At 35.5% G+C, this 23,295-nt stretch overlaps 1 protein-coding gene across 4 annotated transcripts in view; it reads left to right on the plus strand.

Moving 5' to 3' along the window:
- LOC106084168 (elongation of very long chain fatty acids protein AAEL008004) overlaps window positions 1–23,295 on the plus strand; it is a 112,910-nt gene that overhangs the window by 66,577 nt on the left and 23,038 nt on the right. For 3 of the 4 annotated variants that reach the window (XM_013247693.2, XM_013247685.2, XM_013247711.2), the window contains exons 3-5: window positions 12,242–12,454; window positions 16,828–16,910; window positions 21,596–21,703. In XM_013247693.2, the coding sequence (XP_013103147.1) occupies window positions 12,397–12,454; window positions 16,828–16,910; window positions 21,596–21,703 (249 nt within the window). In that variant the 5' untranslated portion in view covers window positions 12,242–12,396. Of the gene's footprint in view, window positions 1–12,241; window positions 12,455–16,827; window positions 16,911–21,595; window positions 21,704–22,151; window positions 22,233–23,295 lie in introns of all 4 variants that reach the window. The other variant, XM_013247704.2, reaches the window with a different exon arrangement.

The raw sequence follows: 23,295 nt of genomic DNA on the forward strand, positions 1-23,295 counted from the left end.
TATGGGCAAACTGTGGATGACTGTGGATGACCCCCACACAGATATAAGCTCAAAGTTAAAGCCTGTATGGTGCTCATACACCCATAGTGAAAACCAAGCACGGCGTTGACAAAGTGAACACATTCGTTCATAAACTTGAAACACCACACAGATGCTATCAGATCAACCTCAATTGTTCATAAACCAATAACAGTTTTTGTATATGCAACGTCCACATCCGTTCACATTCTGACAACGTCTTGTGCAGAGTTCTTTTAAAAGATTGCAAAAAGTTTTTGTGTGCTGCTGGGTATCGAACCTGTGTTCCATCCATCGCATTGAATGTTTACAAACGTCTTACCATATTACAACACAGCTGGCTGTGTAAATACAATGCTTTTAGAGTCATTTAAATTTAAGCGACCGCTATGATGTTCATAACGGTCGCTGCATGAAACAACAACGCGAGTTCACAAAATCATACACTAGGCTTCAAGCTTTTAAATTTCACCTCTAACTGAGGAAAAAAATATTTATTTAATATGCATAACAAAACATTTCTTATTTTTTGTGCAAAATTATTGTTTTTTATACCCACCACCGTAGGATAGGGGGTATATTCATTTAGCCATTCCGTTTGCAACACAACGAAATATCAATTTCCGACCCTACAACGTATATATATTTCGGATCGTCGTAAAATTCTAAAATTTGAAACATTGAGTAGTTTTATGCCTTCTAACATCCGAGCCAAATATGCTTCAGATCGGACTATATTTAGTTATAGCTGCATATAGACCGATCTCCAGATAAAGGGTCTGAAGCCCATAAAAGCTTTATTTATTGCCCAATTTCGCTGAAATTTCAAAAAGTGGCTTATTTTAAGCCTCCCAACATCTGACCGAAATATGGGTCAGATGTAGATATAGCTGCCATATAAACCGATCTGCCGATAAAGGGTCTGAAGGCCATAAAAACTTTATTTTTTGCCCAATTTCGCTGAAATTTGAAACAGCGGCTTATCTTAAGCCTCCTGATATCTGACCTCAGTATGGTTCAGATCGGACTATATATAGATATAGCCGCCATATAGACCGATCTCCAGATAAAGCCCATAAAAGCTTTATTTTTTAACCGATTTCGCTGAAATTCAAAACATTGAGTAGTTTTACGCCTCCTAATATTGGACTCAAATATGGTTCAGATTGGACTATATATAAATATAGCTGCCATATAGACCGCGCTCCCGAAAAAGGGTCTGAAGCCCATAAAAGCTTTATTTTTGAACCGATTTCCCTGAAATATTAAACAGTAAGTATTTTTACGCCTCCTAACATAGGACCCAAATATGCTTCAGATCGGAACGTATTTGGATGTAGCTGCCATATAGACCGATCTCCAGATAAAGGGTCTAAAGACCATTAAAGCTTTATTTTTTAAGCGATTTCGCTGAAATTTGAAACATTGAGTAGTTTTATGTCTCCGAACAAAGGACCCAAATGTGATTCAAATCGGAATATATTTAGATATAACTGTCATATATACCGATGTGCCGATTAAGAGTCTGAAGCTCATAAAAGCTTGTTTTATTACCCGATTTGTTGAAATTTTAGTGCAAAATTCAACAGTGACTTATGTTTATCTATGTCGAATTTGGGTACATAAGTTATCCAATTTTCACCGGATTGTGCCGAAAGGTGGTTTTCATATATACCCGAGGTGGTGGGTATCGAAAGTTCGGCCGGGCCGAACTTAATGCCTTTTTACTTGTTTTATAATAAACTAGTAAATAACTTAATAACCCAGTAGCTTTCTTTTTTTATAAATCTACATATGTATTTAAAATTCTCCATAGCAAATGTGTTATTATTTAAACCCCATACATGTAATTGTTCTGATTTAATACTAATAATACGTCCAGGTGTCCAAAGTGATTATTGTTCGAATTGCACGAAAAGCTTTTGAGAATTATAAATGAATGTTAGGAAAAATTATCTTCTAATAACTGTATTTGAACCATACAGATCAAAAAGAAGTTATACCGATGTTTGAAAACACCTGACTCAAAAAATCATAACATGTAGATATGAAAATATTTTACAAACCATTTATCACAGCAACACATCGGAAGTCTCAACAAATCTGAAATGGAGGAATTGTATTGTTTTCTTGAATCATCATTTCAAAACATGCCATCAATCAATTAGAATGGCTCCTTTAATTCTTGTTATGGCCTTTTTCCAATAAAAATACCAACAAAGCAATGTCTTAACACACCCTTTACAAAATAAAAGGCCACAATATCTAGAGTCATTATTTTAAGTGCTATACATTTTTCTCGCCGCACATTATGTTGGTCGACCCAAGTTGTCTCGACAAAACAAAAATTAATTATCTATGCCGATATAAACATTGATTAGATATTAAGCAGTTGATAGCACGAAAGAGAGCATTTTATTTCCTTTCCCATTTAATACTCATACAATTTGCCTAGGGTCATAATGCAGATTTATGTCTTCAAGCCTTTGAATGACAAAGAAGTTTGCTGATGATACTTATCCTCGTTTATGTGGACAACACCCAAATTTTAACACGACGTGTCATGAACCAGCAAAATTTGGCTTTGAATGCCTTTCATCGAAATGTTGACCACATGCGGCCCCACTAAACGTAACACATTCCAACCATCTATTTTGTTAGAATTTTTATAAAAATCTAGGATGTTTAGTTTTAAAGTTTCTTATGGATTTTATGTTAGTTTCGTGATTATCTCTCACCTTAGTCCTGGCGGTGAACATACAAAGTGCGTGATATAATTAATTAATTTCTCTTACCACCTTCAACAGGCCACCCTCACCGATACATTCTGTTCATTGCTTAATTAAATATTCGTTTTTTGGGAAGCTCGTGTCTGAGTGGCCACATTTGGTTTTAACGTTGACGCTAATGGCATGGTTCCTTTGCCGTTTGTTGTGTCAATATATTTGATAATTGTATAAATAAATCATGTGCACGAGTGTATATGTGTGTACATAAATACATAAAATAACGTTAAATGTAATTTTGAGTCATAAATATTTAATGTGAACACTTTGATTATTTACTTGTTAACCCAAACGTAATTCACACATTCGTATAATATTTAAAATTCATAACTAATAGTTTATTTTTAAGCCATAACAAAAGTGACAATTTCCAGAAAATAACAATTATAAAAATTCCCAGAACACTGTGGGTTTTTGTGGATCAATGCTGAATTATATTTCCAAGAAGTTTTATCTTGAGTGTATGTTTAACCCCTAGAACACACATCCTTGCTACATTTGTACCAATTCTAACTTTCAATCCAATTTTCGATTATCTTATATACAACAAGTAAAAGCGTGCTAAGTTTGGCCGGGCCGAATCTTATATACCCTCCACCATTCATCGCATTTGCCGATTTCTTTCTCGGTGTCTCTTTTTAGACAAACAAACGATAAAAGTAAAGAATTGCTATGCTAATTGAGTTGAGTGTTGGACCCACAGTAGAAGTCTATGTGCAAAATTTCTTCCAAATCGAATAAGAATTGGGCCTTTTAGGGGCTCAAGAAGTAAAATAGGGAAATCGGTTTATAAGGGAGCTATATCAGGCTGAAAACCGATTCAGACCATATTTGACACGTATATTGAAGGTCATGCTATAAGCCGTTGTACAAAATTTCAACCAAATCGGATAATAATTACGCCCTCTTGAGGCCCAAGAAGTCAAGATCCCAGATCGGTTTATATGGCAGCTATATCAGGTTATGGACCGATTTGAACCATATTTGACACAGTTGTTGGAAGTCATAACAAAACATCTCATGCATATCGGATAGAAATTGCGCCCTCTAGAAGCTCAAGAAGTCAAGACCCGAGATCGGTTTATATGACAGCTATACCAGATTATAGACCGATTTGAACTATAATAGGCACAGTTGTTGGAAACCATAACAAAACATATCATGCAAAATTTCAAATCGGGTAAGAATTGCGTCCTCTAGTGGCTCAAGAAGTCAAGATCCCAAATCGGTTTATATGGCAGCTATATCAAAACATGGACCGATTTGGCCCATTTCCAATCCCAATCGACTTACACTAATAAGAAGTATTTGTGCAAAATTTCAAGCGACTAGCATTGCTCCTTCGAAAGTTAGCGTGCTTTCGACAGACAGACGGACGGACATCGCTAGATCGACTTAAAATGACATGACGATCTAGAATATTTCTAGGTGTTACAAACAGAATGACGAAATTAGTATACACCCATCCTAAGGAAAATAAAATAATTTTGTATAATAAAAATAATTTTGTACAAAAATTTGTGACATTGAGTTGTGTTAGGCCCTTCAAAATTCGCTTTCAATTCGGCTCAGATCGGTTCAGATTTGGATACAGCTGCCATATAGACCGATCTCTCGATTTAAGGTTTTGGGCCCATAAAAGCCGCATTTCTTGATATAGCAACCATAAAGAGCGATCTGCGGATCTGGGGTCTTAGGCCCATAAAAGCCACATTTAGTATCCGATTTTGCTGAAATTTGGGACATTAAGGTGTGTTAGGCCCTTCAAAATTCTTTTTCAATTTGGCTCAGATCGGTTCAGGTTTGGATATAGCTGTCATATAGACCGATCTCTCGATTTAAGGTCTTAGACCCATCAAAGCCACATTTATTATTCGATTTTGCTGAAATTTGGGACAGTGAGTTGTGTTAGGCCAGTCGAAATCCTTCTTTAATTTGGCCCAGATCGGTCCAGATTTGGATATAGCAACCATAAAGACCGATTTCACAATTTAAGGTTTTGAGCCCATAAAAGGAGCATTTATTGTGCGATGTCGCCGAAATTTGAGACAGTGAATTGTGTTGCGCCCTTTTGACATTCTTCTTCAATTTGGCTCAGATCGGTCCAGATTTGGATATAGCTGCCATATAAACCGATCTCTCGATTTAAGGTTTTGGGGCCATAAAAGGCACATTTATTGACCGATGTCGCCGAAATTTGGGCCAGTGAGTTGTGTTAGGCTCTTCGACAATTTTCTGCAACTTGGCTTAAATCAGTCTAGATTTTTATAAGCTGCTTTATACACCGATGTCTCGATTTAAAGTCTTGACCCCATTAAAGGCGCATTTATAATCCTATTTCACTGAAATTTGACACAGTGACTTATGCTAGGCTTTTCCGTGTCGTTTATTTTTAGATATAGCTACTAAAAAGACCAATATTTTGTTCTACACAATTGAACAATGACTTGTACTTATTAGTATTTGGTCCAAACCGGAGCATATTTCGATGTAGCTGCTATGGGGCATAAGGTATGCATTTATGACGGGAATTTGACGAAAGGTGGTTTACATATGCCCGAGGTGGTGGGTATCCAAAATTCGGCCCGGCCGTACTTAACGCCTTTTTACTTGTTTTATAAATATATCGTGCCAACTACCCTATATGAGTGATTTTTCACTCACGTTCTTGAGAAAAAAAATTCTTATTCAACTACATAAATTGGATTTTCCAACATAGATTTTTCCTCGTTTGTACATTACTTTTTCATCAGTTTAGTTCCAAAGTCTAGAACCAAGCCTCCCCCTCCATCAGATAAGCGGTGGTAGCCAACAAACATGAAACTGTAGTAAGCACTATCTGATTCCCTGCACCAATATGGGTGTTAAACTGATAACTATTACAAGAACAAATTTTAGTGTTTTGCCACGCATTTAACAGTCTACGAGACTATCTCAGACTTTTGGGTTATAAAAGACGAATGCGTACCCTCGAATGAATGTCCGCCAATAGAATTTGATAAAAGTACAAAAAAAAAACCTAATCAAAAGAAATATCATGGGAAAACTTTATCACAATCATTCATAGTCATAGGGTAGACTAGTTGTGTTGTTGTAATTTTATTTTGTGAATGTGTATGAGAGCGTTGTTTTTCTACCTATGAAACACCTGATTATTATTTTGTTATATTTTCGTACAGTTTATTTATCAAATGAAATGGAAAAAAATGGTGACTTTCTATAGATTAAAATAATTTTTTAGATTTTAGTTGTAGCCGGTATTGTTTAAAGAAAGGTTCGTTTTGTTTGGTAAAAAAATTTTGAAATTCCTTTGAAACTGATTCACCATGCTAATTTGTGTTAATAAAAAAAAATTTGAACAAGCTAATCGAACTAATCTCAAGTATAATTTAGGGGCCATTGTCCGCAAAAAAAATTAAATTAATCCCAATGAGATTTGCTAAATCACTTAAAAGCATTTAAGATTAGGTGGCTTGATTTTATAAAGAGACTAACTGCTTACTACCTCGAGAATAAATAGTGATTGTGCACAATTAAAACAGATTAACCCAAAAAGGTGCACCTTATAATGTGAAAAGCGAGTGATTGCCTCTTAATGCTGTTTATATAACTAAAAATATTTTGGAAAATACATATGTGTTGATAATAATACTTGAATATCCATAACAATTTCCAATCGATAAAAATTTATGGTTTATGATAAAATAGTGCATATTTTTTGTTTTCTAATTAAAAGACGACAAAGGTTTATGTGCAACAAATTTTTTGAAAAAGGCACATGGACAGCTAGCCTTGACGAATTTCAAATAGCTCTAATGTGTTCTTATCATGCCAGATAAGGTGTAGTGTTCAAAAACGATATTTTCAATGGAATTAAATTTAATAATCTTTATAAAATTATATTTGGTTCTAACCTGCTGTTATCTCTCAGCTGAGCAGAAAACATATTAATAATTAATTTTTTTCTTGCTCAATTATAGGTTCAACGATCAACGCATTTTTAGTAAACTTTAAAACCGAATTTCTTCGGAATTAACTTAATAAGACTTTTGTCTTCAATTCAAAAATAAAATCAGAATATTATTTTTCTAATCGGAGAGTTGCGCTATTTATATATATATACAAGCTAAACCGGGCCCGCTCCGCTGCGCCTTCTTTTACTTTATATGTAACAAATTATCCTTTAAATATTTGTTTTCGACAGTTAAAGAGCTTTTAATGAAATACCATGCTACAAAAATAGTATTTGCATGTATATCGCTTGGCTAACAGTTAAACAATTTAAATGCCTTTATCTGAATCCCATATGATCTCGACTGAATTATGAATTCGCTCAAAGAGTTTAGGGTCATTTGAGTTTGGATGTTAGATGTACTCCATTCTTACTTTATTTGAGCCCTATATTCTCATGGGGATTTTGGGAGTAAGAAGGCTCCCAGGGAGGTGGTTGGTGGGTTTAGAGGGTGTTGTGGACCCCCAGAAACGTGGTCCCGAAAGCGGGTGTGAATTTCGTGATCTTCTCCCAAATACCTTTAACTTGAGTCCCATATAGCCTTGACCCGTAAATCTGTTTGTCCGATTTACTGGTGTTTTCGGGGTGAGTTGGTCCCGAGGTCCCCACGTGGTCCTGAAGAAAATATCCGCATCGAGCTCTTCTCTCAAATAACATTTATTTTAACCCCATATTGCCATTGGTTAGAGTGAAGTTTATGGGATGAGGCGTATCCCAAACACTTGGCCCTAAATTGGTTATCATATTCGTTTTCTAATCTCAAATACCTTTCATTTGGTTGGTAAATTTTTATTCTTGGGGATGGGGCGGTGCCCCAAATACATGGTCCCACATTTGGATATCAGATTCGTATTCTACTCCCCAAATACCTTAACTTGAGCCCCATATTACGATGGTCGATAAATAATTGCTAATTGTGAAGTGTTTTTAGGAAGGGGTAGACCCCAGAAAATTTCGTGCTCTACTAACCAATAAGTTTCATTTGAGCCCCACATTGACCTGGTCGGTAAATGTGTCCGATTTAGGTGTGTTTTGGGGAGTGGGGTTGTCACCCAAACACTTAGCCGTGAAAATTAATCAGCATTGTTCTCAACTCTCAAATATCATTTATTTGAACTCTATATTGCCATTGGACTCAAAGTTGGATATAAAATTCGTTTTTCTAATTACAAATACCTTTTATTTAAACCATTTATTGCAAAAGTCAGCAAATATGTCCGCTTTTTGAAGATATCCACTCTCTTTAAGACCTAAATTGCCATGGTGCAGATACGCCCTATAGTAAATCATAGTCGGTAAATATGATAAAATATATATATATATATATATATATATATATATATATATATATATATATATATATATATATATATATATATATATATATATATATATATATATATATATATTATGTATGTTTATATATAACGGTCATTACATCAAGAGATCTTAACACTTACGGTTGCTCAAAAAAAGTTCTGCAAGCGCGGTATGCACTTTCTAATACATTCTTACCTTCAGAATACTATAATATTCCTACTGTCTGAGAAAATTACGATGTTGGTTTGGCTTTTATCCTTAGGCAGATCAAGTTCAAAGATGGGCTTTGTTTTGGCTCTTATATAGTCCTATCTAGAGATGTGCATGGGATTGATAGTTCACTCACGACTTACGATAAAATCACGACTCACGAAAAAATCACGATATATTTTAAAGAATCCACCACCATGCATTTATAAACAAAATGTTTATGATATTTTCTCTAAGGGCGCAATATCGATATTTTTATAACCTACACCACTACTATGACACAGGATATTATAACTTAATGCATTTGTTTGTAACACCCAGAAGGAAGAGAAATAGACCCATTAATAAGTATACCGATCGACTCAGAATCACTTACAGATTCGATCTAGCTATGTCCGTCTGTCACTCTGTCTGTCCGTCTGTCCATGTTAATTTGTGTACGAAGTACAGGTCGCAGTTTTCATCCGATCTTCTCAAAATTTGGTACAGACATGTTTTTCAGCCTAGAGACGAAGCCTTTTGAAATTGGACAAAATCGGTTCAGATTTGGGTATAGCTCCCAAATATATATTCGTCCGATTTGCGGTAATAACGCAATAAAATAGTCATTTGTTAACCGAAGGATTTATCCTTTACTCTCGACATTAGTGGTGAATTTCATGGAAATCGGTTCAGATTAAGATATAGCTCTCATGTATATATACCGCCCGATTTTCACTTTCAGAGCCACTGCTTGCGCATTTATCGACCAATCTTGCCAAAATAACGCTATCCTCAACGACAACCACAATATTTCAAAAGTTTAGTCTAAATCGGTTCAGATTTAGATAAAGCTCCCGTATATATGTTCGTCCGATTTTGAGAAATATTGCAATAAAGTGCTCATTTGTTAACCGATTCTCTCATAATTTGGAAAGAAGGATTTTCTCATGACTCTCGAGATTACTGGTGAATTTCATGCAAATCGGCCCAGATTTAGATGTAGCTGCCATATATGTATATCGCCCGATTTTCACTTCTAGAGCCACTGCAAGCGCATTTATTGACCAATCTTGCCAAAACTTTCCACAACCGCTTTCCTCGACGACTACCACAATATCTGAGAAGTTTCTTCGAAATCGGTTCAGATTTAGATATAGCTCCCATATATATGGTCATCAGGTTTTGGGTAATTTGCAAAAATGTTGTCATTAGTCAACCATAGTAATAACAGTTTGGACATATTTGTTTGAAATTTGATAGAGATTGTTTAATGACCCATATGAAAACATCCGCCGAGGTCCATCAAAATTGGTTCAGAATTGGATAAAACTTCCATATTGTACTTATAAGGTAGGTGTAGGGTAACATACAGTCGACACCGCCCGTTTTTTGCCCTTCCTTCCTTCCGCCATAGGCGGACATGCAAACCTCTGTGCTACGGTGGCCTCCACAAAACTGTTTCACCGCATATATGATGGGCGAATATATAAAAAATTCGGAATCCAACATGTAAATCTCGGCTGGAGTGTTGAGTAGCGATTATTTTATAGTTTTGGAAGCCTTTAATATGTTAAGAGTCTAGATCGCCGTCACACTATGGTTTGGCTTGGTTAATACTAAAGCTAACATGTGCGTAGTTATTTAATTAACGGAGGTAATGAAGGTCTGAATGCATCGATTTAAAATGCCAAAGGTTCCAGATCTATGTTTCGAAATTGCAAGATTGCTCATAAAAGTATAGTTTTAATGGCACAGCTCCTATTAAACAAGTACATATGAGTAAAACTTTGCTTAGATTCCTCAACCTTCCAAAAATGTCCATGCGTAGCATATCAGTTGATATGTCTATCTGTCCTCCTACTTTTATAACGAAGATAAGGTTCTAAATATTCATCGAATTATTTTAAAGATTATCACAAATATCCATTTTGGCCTGTAGACAAAGCTTATACAAATTGGGAGAAATCGGTTAAACTTTTGACTGATATGTCCGCCCGATTTTCCATTATGTATATCTGACTTATTTTATATAAATAAATTTTTTTTTGCATTATTGGGTTGCCCAAAAAGTAATTGCGGATTTTTTAAAAGAAAGTAAATGCATTTTTAATAAAACTTAGAATGAACTTTAATCAAATATACTTTTTTACACTTTTTTTCTAAAGCAAGCTTAAAGTAACAGCTGATAACTGACAGAAGAAAGAATGCAATTACAAAGTCACAAGCTGTGAAAAAATTTGTCAACGCCGACTATATGAAAAATCCGCAATTACTTTTTGGGCAACCCAATATTTTGCGAAATATACCATAATCCCTGTATATAAAATTTCATTTGAATAAATGTCAAACTTTAAAAGTGATGAGCTGTTTTTAATTATATTGGTCTTATATATAAAATGTTTAAGTTTGGTTCAAAACAACTTAAAAAAATTCGCAACGTTAGTCCTAACCCGATATACTTAATTAGAATTTCAAATAATTTTTTTTATTTTAGTTTTGTTAATTAAAATTCACCTAACAAAATAGGTGGATTTGAATAGGTCAATGACTCCAACATCAAATATGGTTAAAAAGACAGCGCTAGCGATGATTAAGCAAAAGAACACTTAATAAGAGTAAATAGACTATTTAAAGCATACCCTCGACCTTTAAAAACATACTTAGAAATACAAAAATTCTTAAAAATCTTCCTATATACAGTCGAACTTCTCTATAACAAACTTCCCTATATCGACTTTCTCTATAGCGAATACAAATTGAAAACACAGTCATTATCACCTAGTTTAAGCTCTCCATAACGAATACTTCTATGTAACTAATGTTTTTAAAGGCGCAAGTTGAAATTTCGCACAAGGTAATCTCTTTCTAACGAATTTTTTGGAATTTTTTTATACCCACCACCGTAGGAAAGGGGGTATATTCATTTAGTCATTCCGTTTGCAACACATCGAAATATCAGTTTCCGACCCTACAAAGTATATACATTTCGGATCGTCCTAAATTCTAAGACGATTTAACGATGTCCGTGTGTCTGTCCGTCTGTCCGTCCGTCTGTTGTAATCACTCTAGAACCTCAAAAAATTGAGATACTGACCTGAAATTTGGCACAGATACGTCTTTTTGCATATAGCTGCTTTATAGACCGATTTTCCGATAAAGGGTCTAATGCCCATAAAAGCTTTTTTTTATTTTTCATCCGATTTTGCTGAAATTAAAGCTGCCATATAGACCGATCCCCCCGGTAAGGGGTCTGAAGGCCATAAAAGATTTATTTTTTATCCGATTTCGCTGAATTTGGAATAGTGCGCAGTGTTAAGCCGCTTAACATCCGACCCAAATATGGTACAGATCGGACTATATTTAGATATAGCTGCCATATAGACCGATCACCAGGTAAAAGCTCTGAAGCCCATAAAAGCTTTATTTGTTAACCGATCTCGCTGAAATTTGAAACAGTAAGCAGTTTAAAACTTTCCGACATCGGGTCGGAAATTGATATTTCGATATGTTGCAAACGGAATGACTAAATGAATATACCCCCTATCCTACGGTGGTGGGTACAATAAATGAAAAGAGGACACTGGTGTCGAATGAGTTATTTTTTGCAACGATTTTATTACTCATACGTTCAATGCACTGCTGTGTTTAGTATTGTAGAATGAAATAAATTTGAAGAGCCTCATATCGAACTACTGTTTTCAGTTTTGCTACTAGTTTTGCTAAAACCACTGCTTGGAGCAAGAACAATGTCAATATTAGCATCGTATCACCATTGCCATTTATTGGCAATTATGGATTTGTTAATGATTTTGCATAATTGATGGTTATTATATTTGTGTGAAGTTTTTTGTACATCTGCTAAATGTTAAACATAAAACTAATAGATTTCTGTTCTCATTTTCGTTTCTTACAGAAAGCAGAATAACTCATCCCCTTATCTCTCTCTCTCTCTTCGGATTGGTGTAAAAAGTGATACAACAGAAAAAGAATAAGCAATAGAGAAACTATTGCAATAAGTTCCCACAACAACAATCAACTACCACCAACACAACCACACACAAACTCACGATGGCCTTAGTTATGAAATACATAAACATCATGCACAGATACATGGACTCACATGGCGGTAAGTACTCAAATTGTAAAAGTCAGTCTTGATTATCATAATCGTCATCCCATCTCTTAGATCGTAGGCCATAGTGAAGTTTTTTCTTCAAAACCAAATTCATTCATAAATTTTTTATTTCAAGTGATGATGAACTGCTGTCTCCTGTCTTCTTCCGTATGAGGAATTTTAAGTGATGGTGAACTGAAGATAGTGCAAATTATTTATTGGCACAACAAAATATCGATGTAGGCCTAAACACGCACATACTAAATACCAACAATCACAAACTACTATGGCTTATACGGCATATTGACCTTGAAACTTGCCTTCAGTTGCCATTGCAGCCAGGCACACTGATGGGTCTTAGGCAATGTATACTTACAAGAGCTTCATTGTTGATTTGTAAATTTTAACATATCCCAACTAATTGATTGGCCGGCCCTCAGACAAATTAGGTTCACGGCAACCAAGACCACGAAAGGAAAATAAAATGTATGATAGGAGGTGAGGGAGGAGCATGCCTAAGTGTGGCTTATAATACATCGCCAACAAATATTGTGGAAATTTACATTACTGAAGGCAAGCTTTGTTGCTTCGTGCCAAAATTTTGGCAAATGTACTTAGCTTCAGTGGGTATCTTGTATCACATTTGTGCGTATTTGTTTTTCTGTGTGTGTATGTGCGTGTGTGTGTTTTGTGCTCAAACCTATTGGCATTCATTGGTTAAAATTCAAAACGTAAATTTGGGGATTTCGAAGATATGGCTTTTATTATTACTGCGAGTGCCGACGTTTGGGTGCTTTTTTTTATTTTTGTCAGGTCGTACATGTCTATGTTCATCGTCAATTAATATCATTACACCATTCGACACATATTTGCACATATGCAAAAATATTTTGAAAAACATCAAAGCACAAAGCTGTCGATGGATATGTATAAGTCATGGGAAATACCCAAAGTTTTTAAGGCGCTTATGAGTTCAATAGCCGAAATTTGAACTTAAAAGAAATGACGTTAATTTTTTGTTGTTATTTTTCTACATAATTATCTTCATTGAGATTCATTTCAAATGTTTTTCAATTTGCTTTATATACAGATGCTTACGAAGCGATAAAAATATTTTAAGCTTGTCGTTACACATATCGACTTACACTTCGTATAGTAGAGGTGTTAAAAGTCGTAAACAAAATTGTTGAGCAAACTTTGGACTAAATCAACAAAGAATTTTAAGCCGAACGGGTTTTGAAAATTAAGTTGGATGATCAGATTTTGTTGGGGATATATCTAGAGCAGACAACTACATAAAATCCAATATTTGCCTATCAATGTCTAACCGCCTGTCTCACTTACTCTGTGTCACTCTAATAAGTGACTTGATTCACTAAAACATCTGCTTTTCCATTATTAAATCAGCTGACAATGGCGATTTGCACCACTTTTGGTGACACAACATCAGAATAAGTTGAGTTTTGGTTTATTTTGGTGCTGCATTGGAAAATGAAACTCTTCAAACAAATCCCACAAAAACAGCATGTAAAAGTTAAATCATTTTCAACTTTGACGACTGAAATCGAGCTTCTTACAGTGGGAGAAAATCAAAAAAAAAAAACTGGTAAAAAATATGTCGTGTGAGAACGGGTAGAGATATCTCTTTGAAATTTGAAATGGTTATAGCTGAGGTGTTAACGAGGTGAGATCGTGTACAGCTACTCAGCTCTAAGCATTTTTAATTTCAAAGAGATATCTCTACCCGTTCTCACACGACATATTTTTTACCAGTTTTTTCGATTTTATCCCACTGTATGACGCTCGATTTCAGTCGTCAAAGTTGAAAATTATTTAACATTTACATGCTATTTTTGTGGGATTTGTTGGCAGAGTTGCATTTTCCAACGCAACACTCAAAACCAAATCTCAACTCATTCTGATCGTCAGCTGATCGTTCTCACACGGAATATTTTGTACTAGTTTTTTTTTCGATTTTCTCCCACTGTGCGTCATTAGGTGTTGCATTACGTTAAGTAGTGTTTTTAGGCGTCAAAGTTAGAAATTTTTTAACTTTTGCGCATAACTTTTGTAGGATTTATTTGCCGAGTTGCATTTTCAATGCAACGCTCATTACATTTACATTTTCACATACTAAATGTATACTTATTTTGTCATTCCGCTTGTAACATCTCGAAATATGCGTCTAAGACCCCATGTATTCTTGACCGTCAAGACATTTTACGACGATCTAGCCATGTCGGTTCGTCTGTCGAAAACACGCTTACTTTCGAAGGAGTAAAGCTAGGCATTCGAAATTTAACAAATACTTCTTTCTAGTGTAGGTCGGTTGGGATTGGGAATGGTCCAAATCGGTCCATGTTTTGATATAGCTGCCATATAAACCGATCTTGGGTCTTGACTTCTGGAGCTTCTAGAGGGGGAATTTTTATTCGATTTGAAATTTTGCATGAAATGTGCTGGTATAACTCCCAACAACTTTGATAAGTATAGTCTAAATCAGTCCATAAGCTGATATAGCCGCCATATAAACCAATCTCTCCATTAGACTTCTCTAGAGAGCGCAATTGTTATCCGATCTGGCTGAAATTTTGCGTGAAGTGTGCCGGTATAACTCCCAACAACTTTGATAAGTATAGTCTAAATCAGGCCATAACCTGATGTAGCCGCCATATAAACCAATCTACCCATTAGACTTCTTGAGCTTCTAGAGGGCGCAATTCTTATCCGATTTGAATGAATTATTTTGTTATGATATCCAACAACTGTGCCAAGTATGGTTCAAATCGGTTCATAACCTTATATAGCTGTCATATAAACAGATCTAGGGACTTGACCTCTTGAGCTTGTAGAGGGCGCAATTCCTATCCGATTTGGCTGAAATTTTGCATGACGTATTTTATAATTACTTTCAACAACTGTGTCAAATAAGGTTCAAATCGGTTCATAACCTGATATAGCTGCCATATAAACCGATGTGGGATCTTGACTTCTTGAGCCTCTAGAGGTCGCAATTATTATCCGATTTGCCTGAAATTTTCTACGCCGGATGCTCTCATGATTATCTATTGAACTTTTTTTTTGTCGAGTTTGCACCCTCTGAACTAAAATTTTGGCTACGTCGATGATTTTTAGCTATTTGTTCAAACAAAAACATTCACATGTTTGAAGATATTTGTTTTGTTTACAATTCAATTGAAATACATACATAAATGCATATTTTTCAAGCAACTGTGCTAAGATGCGAGTGAATGACACCTTGCTTCATATGAACGACACTGCAATTGCAATTATTTGTGTATGGAATATTTGTCGCGCGGAAAAAATTCCTTCTAAAAATAGCAAAACAAGCTTTGCTTTTATGGGCAAACAACATCCCCACCCAAAAATGGATCGTGCCATATGCTAAGATTTCCTAGGAATATTTTGAGAATCCACAAATGAGTCAACTAATCCTTCGTTGTGGAGAATGCCATCGCAAAAAAAAAACACTTTAATAAAACACCTACCAAAGCCAAGTATGACACTTAACTCAATGAATTGGGGAGGCGTAGGAATGCTCGAATTAATGAGAAATGTTTATTCATAGCTGAAATACTCAAATATTGTTGTGAATTCCGTATAGATTTCAACACGTTACAATTGATTTTTATTATTATTTGGCATTAATTCTTTGCGCCTTAAATTCTACATTTGACAAATAATTTTTAATGTGATTGTTTATCTCCTCTGCCACTGAAAGAATTTCGATTTCACGATCTCTGGGAAAAAAACCAAAAATGTGACTATCTACAAATTGCATTATCAAAATAAGTAATAAAATTTGAGAAAGTACCAAGAACGCTTAGCACATATTAATAATTGGGCGACTCTATGTTTGTAAACAAAAAGAAAAAAAAAAAAAACAACCGGATTTAAAATGGGTGAGAAAGCCCACATAATATGTCGCTGATGACCTTCTTAGTCAATTTTGGAAAATACTTTCCTCCTGCAATCATAGGTGTATTTGAAGTATCGCTACCGGGCATGTCGTGCCAATGCATTATCAATTAATTAAATTACATTGCCTGCGATAAATATTGAAATTTTATTGTAATGGCATGCCATCGCTTTGCTGTGCAAAGTACAAAACGTTTATGTCGCCTGTTCTACTGACTGGCCATTTTAACCAAAGCGAGATGAGGAACTTTACATCAATTCCATCAATCATGTGTCATGGCACTGGACACCACGTAGGCAGGAATTGGCATAGAAGAAAATTAAATAAATGGCAATGTATTTTACATGTCTCTTATTGATAGTATACTCCAACACTTCCTTACCTACACATACATATGTATAAAAAAATATATATGAATATTTTTGTATTATTTATTCCATTACAGATCCAAGAACGAAGGATTGGCCAATGATGTCATCACCATTTCCCACATTAGCTGTATGTCTCACATATGTCTACCTAGTCAAGGTAAGTGAACGAACATGCTATTTAAAACCCTAGTAAAATTTAACTGATAGCTATTTACATAGGGAAAGTACTTTCTTGCAGTATTTGCTCTTTAAAAGGAATATATATTTTGAGACATAATCTGTTTTTTTTTGGTTGTTTGGCAAATCACATATTTGTTTCGCAAATGAACAGTAAGAAATTCTTCATTGGGAAATAAATTTTAGAAAATTAAAGTGAATTATTTTATATTAGTTTGAGCATAAATTTTAAATAACATTAGCTGAACTCGACCCGCCTTCCTTTAAAAGGCGCAGAAGAAAATGTTCCTTTGCATATTATTGTTCGAAGGTCTTCATTACAATAAGGCAATGTATAAGAAGTCAGACCCATGTAAATTTTTTGGGACCAAACTGTTTTATTTGCCCCCAAAATAATTGAAGCGACTCTAAATAATGGCAGCCTCATAAATTGGGCCCCATACTATGGTTGATCGGTTTACAAAACAGTTTTTTTTTCGACACTTGGTGAAGAGTAGGCACATTAACCTACAGTATCATGGTGTACAGATCGGCCGGTATGGCCGCTTGGGTATGTTGGGTTGGATGAGTCGTGATCCGTCTCAGGTCTTTTATATACTGTCTGATTGTGTAGCTTGGAGTAAGATAGCAGCATATTACAATATAGTGAACTTTGTAGTTTGAACACATACAAAGCCATTTCCGCTTTCGCTGTCATAGATCGGGTGTACGCAGCATGGGCACCATATTGAAGTAGTTCCAGATTCATCTTCACGTCATAGGCCATGAGACATTTTGGTGTACTGCTCGCTGAAAATTATTACATCTACTTACTTCTCTTTCGCTGTTTGTGGCAAGAGAGCATGAGCCTCTTTAGCCCTGTGCGTATTTGAATGTAGCACCTTCACTGTGTTTTATTCCCATTGGGTATGCAGGCATGGTAACGTCTTTAAATTTGTATACCCACCACCGTAGGATAGGGGGTATATTCATTTAGTCATTCCGTTTGCGACACATCGAAATATCAATTTCCGACCCTACAAAGTATATATATTTCGGATCGTCGTAAAATTTTAAGGCGATTTTACGTTGTCCGTGTGTCTCTCCGTCCGTCTGTTGTAATCAGGCTTCAAAAATTGAGATATAGAGCTGAAATTTGGCACAGATACGTCTTTTTGATGCACACTGGTTATGTTCTTGAACGGGCCAAATCGGACCATATTTGGATATAGCTGCTATATAGAGCGATTTTCCGATAAAGGGTCTAATACCCCTAAAAACTTTATATTTCATCCGATTTTGGTGAAATTTGAAACAGTGAGTAGTTTAAGGCTTCCCGATAACTGACCCAAATATGGTCTAGATCGGACGATATTTAGATATAGCTACTATATAGACCGATCTACCGATAAAGGGTCAGAAGACCATAAAAACTTTATTTATTACCCGATTTCGCTGAAATTTGCAACAGTGGGTTATTTTAAGCCTCCCGAAATCTGACCTAAATATGGATTAGGTAGGACCGATCTCCCGATAAAGGGTCTGAAGCCCATAAAAGCTTCATTTATTACCAGATTTCGCTGAAATTGAAAACAGTAGGTTATTTTAAGCCTCCCAAGATCTGGTGTAAATATGGTTCAGATCGAAGCCCATAAAAGCTTTATTTATTACCCGATTTCACTGAAATATGCAACTGTGGGTTATTTTACGCCTCCTGCCATCTGACCTAAATATGGTTCAGTTCGGACTATATTTAGATATAGCTACCATATAGACTGATCTGGGGTCTGAAGCCCATAAAAGCTTTAGTTATTACCCGATTGCGCTGAATTTTGAAACAGTGAGTTTTCTGAGCCTCACGACATCCGACCTTAATATGGTTCAGATCGGTTTATAATTCGATATATCTACAAAATTAAATAGTGACATATATATTAGACCACTCAATGTCCGTGCCGAATTTGGGTGGTTAAGCTATCCAATTTTTACCGGATTGTGACGAAATGGGGTTTACATATATACACGAGGTGGTGGGTATCCAAAGTTTGGTCAGTCCGAACTTAATGCCTTTTTACTTGTTATATTTTATAAGTAACTTCATTTTCTTGGTTTTGGGTGGTAGATTGGAGTAGCCAAACCCCTTGTCCCAAAAATGGATATGGGATTCATACTCTACTACCAAAAATCACATTTGAGCTACATATTGCTATAGTCGGTATCCAGTGCAAGTCAGATGTTCTGGCTTTTCATTCAAATGTTTTACTGGATTGTTATCGATATCATGCAATAACAGATAGGAAATACCCGATTAGTCATGATTTGCACTGTACGAAAATAAAGCACAACAATAACGTGTCGTTTTTTGCACATGTTGCACTGGGCTCTGGAAATCTTTCCCGTATATTTAATTTACACTGGATAATGTTAAAATACACGCCGTGTATAGCTATTCATTTTCTTATTGGGATATTACAATGGACTTCCAACTTTCAAATTAGTGTGTAACGAACCGCCAGTATAATAGAGATGGCAAAATATCGATGGCCCTAACGATACTATCGATAGTTTATTTTTCTCTGAATATCGATTGATATTTTTCCTATCGATACTATCGGCAAAGCAAGTTTTTGCAAAATTAAACAAAAAAAAAAAAAAAAATAAGCGTACTGACACTAAATGTATCCTACAAGACACATTGCGCCTATAAAGTGCGAAATTTTCATTCTAAAAGGCTAAAATTTTGTACAATGATTTCTTTCGTGACTTGTTCTTTGATATTGCTTCTATATAAATCGATCTCCTGACTTTTACTTCTCATTTTAGTTTGACATATAGGTGATGAGAAATTAACGATAGTATCGATATGTTATATATAAAATTGAAATTGTGTTTGTTTGTCGGTTCGTTACGTATAGACTCAAAAACGGCTGAATTGATTACTTTGAAATTTTCACAGATTGTGTAAGTTGGTCTGGAAAGAAAAATAGGCTATATAATTTTTTGATATCGGAAGGGGAGCAGACCCTCCCCCTTACCCCGAAAGTACTACCCAAAAATAAAAGTGGACCGATCTGAACAATATGGGACTCAAATGAAAGGTATTCAGGAGTAGAGTACGAATTTCATATTAAAAATTGGGTCCAATAACTGGGGGGCCTCTCAACCCCAAAACCCCCTAAGACAGGTTTTTTGGACAATCATGACAATATGGGACTCAAAAGAAAGGTATTCGGGAGTAGATTGCAAATATGGTCTGGAATGAGAATTAGGCGTTGTAATTTGTTGATTTCTGAAGGAGGCGGAGCCTCCCCCGTTATCAAAAGTAAACGGATCGCGAAAATATGGGTATCAAATAAAAGGTATCGGAAAATATAATACGAATATTGTATAAAAATTGAGTCAATGTACCCATCGAACCGCCCCAACCCCAAAATTCCCCCAAACTGACATATTGGACGTTCATGTCAATATGGGCCTAAAATGAAAGGTATTCGGAAGTAGATTACGAATCTGCCATATAAAATCAGATCGAAGTATAATAGGTCACCCTACCCCCCAAAAACGCATAAATGGGCATATGACTCATCATGACTATATGGGACTCGGTTTTTTTGTTTGTTCCGTGGAATCAAAAACGGTTGAACATATTTTAGAGCTCAAACGAAAAGTGCTTGAGAGAAAAAAAACGCATTAAATATCCAATTGAAGAGCCATGTGTTTGGGGAACTGCTCCACCCGAAAACACCTCCCTATTACATAAAAGCTATTTGATGTTTTAAATGATTAATTTTCGGGAAATTGATTTTCATTTTCGAAACAAAGTCCCTGAGGGTGGGGTGCACCCTCAAACAGAATTTATTTACCGATCTTGCCATTATGGGCCTCATATTACATGTATTTAAAATTAGAGCACGAAGCGTATATTTACATTAAGGGCTAAGTGTCTCTCTAAACCGAAAATATTCACCAATACGTTAATATAGGACTCAAAAGAAAGCTATTTGGGAGTGGAGTAAATTTACCCAGGAATCGGGAAGGGGCACACTTCTCACACATCAATGAAAGCTCATAGCCGAGTCCAAATGGCGTGCCGCAGTGCAAGAATTTTCTACATGACCATGCATGGCAAATGTCGCCAGCATTAAGAGGCGACATTTGCCATGCCGCTTTAACTTTTGTCCAATGTTATCGCCAGGATTTGAAAGCAGGCGTTCAGCGTTATAGGCGGACATAGGCTACAGTGGCACGAATTCGATATACACATTCAGGGCGAAGTGTCTCAACCCTAAAAAGATATTGGAGAGTAAAAGAAGGCGCAGCGGATCGGACCCAGTTCGGATAGTTTATAATAAGAAATATCGAGAATATCGAATGTTGTGATTATCGCTAGTGTGCCAACTCTACACTATAACCTAAAATACACCAGCGCTTTGACTGCCAAGTTAGTAGCATTCTAGGTGTTCTTTTGTGGATTCGATCCACGATTACCATAAATTGATCGGCCGCTACAAATGTATAATTCTGTATCAGAATCGACTAAAAGTGTTAGTCTTGTGTTACCACAATGTTGTTTAGATGCACTTACATTGTAATTATAATGGTATTACTATTAAGAGCTAATATGTTTATAAGTTTATATTAAACAACAATTTGGTAAAATGTTTGTTTTTCTTTGTAACATTTCAGGTGCTAGGACCACGATGGATGGAAAATCGCAAACCATTCCGTTTACAAAACACATTAATTTTTTACAATGCTGCACAAGTGATATTTAGTGCGTGGATATTTTATGAGGTAAGTTCAGCGCTCGACACTAATACGAACCTATCACTGCCACTCACATAAGATTCTCCTGATGGGAATGTTGTGTGGTGTAGGGGGAATATATCGTTTCAGCGCCATACAACCAACAACAACAAAAACAATGACAACAACAATAACAACAACCACTACCACAATGAGCTTAGTCATTTTCGAAATCTCTCGACAACGGAATAAAACTTTCTCGTAAGCTTCTACAACTGCGATCTTCGAGGACTTCGGAGGATGCAAACCAAAGAGCCAACACCACCCATCCACTATCACCATCATCACCAATGCCACAATCATCATCATTGACTGTATCTCTGTTTTTGTTTTTGTCCTACATGTTTTTGTTTGTTTTCTTTTGTTTTTTTTTCTCTGCACTGTTTACATTTTCCTGTTCTATTACTAAGTTAAGTTTGCCACACTCTATTTATAGTGTTTAATGGGAGGCTGGTGGGGTCATTACAACTTTTCATGCCAACCGGTGGAATACGAGAATAGTCCTCGTGTCAATAGAGTAAGTTGGTGTCCAGCACCGCCACTAAAAAAAAAAAAAAGAATATGACCCAAAAAAAAAAAATAATGAAAACATGCACATATCATATAAGCACTCTCGAAACAAATGGCAGCGAATAGTGCTGAGAGAAAATGGCTTTCAAAGGATCTTAAATCAATAAATGTTCGTTGTCTCTCTCTCGCTAACTCTTTGACTATCTATGTAAAACATTAAAGGTCCTAATGATAAATCTTAGCACAGATTTTTTTGTTTTTCTTTTAACGTTTTGACTACAAAGCCTTAAATTAACCCTCTCTAGCTATTCATATCTAATGTGGGAGTTACTTTAAAGTGCTCACATATTATATATTTGATCTATTTCTATATTTATCTTGCTTTCCATGTCAGTAGTATAGCCGCTAATCTAAATCATCATCAATTGCATATGTGTACCCTCACATTATCCATATGCTGAAGAATATACATCGCTTTGGTAACAAGTATAAGTAAAATTGTGTGTACACGCATATTAGAGAGAAAAGTGTCTTCACTGTATCTATTCTAGATCAATCATAAGTGTTGGTGACCTTCAACATATCCATACATTGAAGGTTTAAGTAGCCATTTCTATATATTTATAATTAAAATTACATACATACATCTAAAAGTCGTTCCATAGATCATACATCAATAAATGTCATATTTATTCCATTTTTGGACTATTTAAGGTACATTGCTTTTTTAAATATTGCATAATGTTGTAAATATATGCGTTACGTGTTATGATTTATTTACCTCGCTGCGTTCTTGTGTTTCGTAAACTAAGTATTAATAAGGATTAAATTAGAAATTGTATTGCGTAGTATTTTTACAGTATAAAAGAACAATAATTTTCCAGTTATAAGTTTAGCATTGTTTTTATACCCACCACCGTAGGATAGGGGGTATATTCATTTAGTCATTCCGTTTGCAACACATCGAAAAAGCAATTTCCGACCCTACAAAGTATATATATTTCGCATCGTCGTAAAATTCTAAGACGATTCAATGATGTCCGTGTGTCTGTGCGTCCGTCAGTTGTAAT

The sequence above is a fragment of the Stomoxys calcitrans genome, chromosome 2 (genome assembly GCF_963082655.1).
Source record: "Stomoxys calcitrans chromosome 2, idStoCalc2.1, whole genome shotgun sequence".
Classification (NCBI taxonomy): Eukaryota; Metazoa; Arthropoda; class Insecta; order Diptera; family Muscidae; genus Stomoxys; species Stomoxys calcitrans.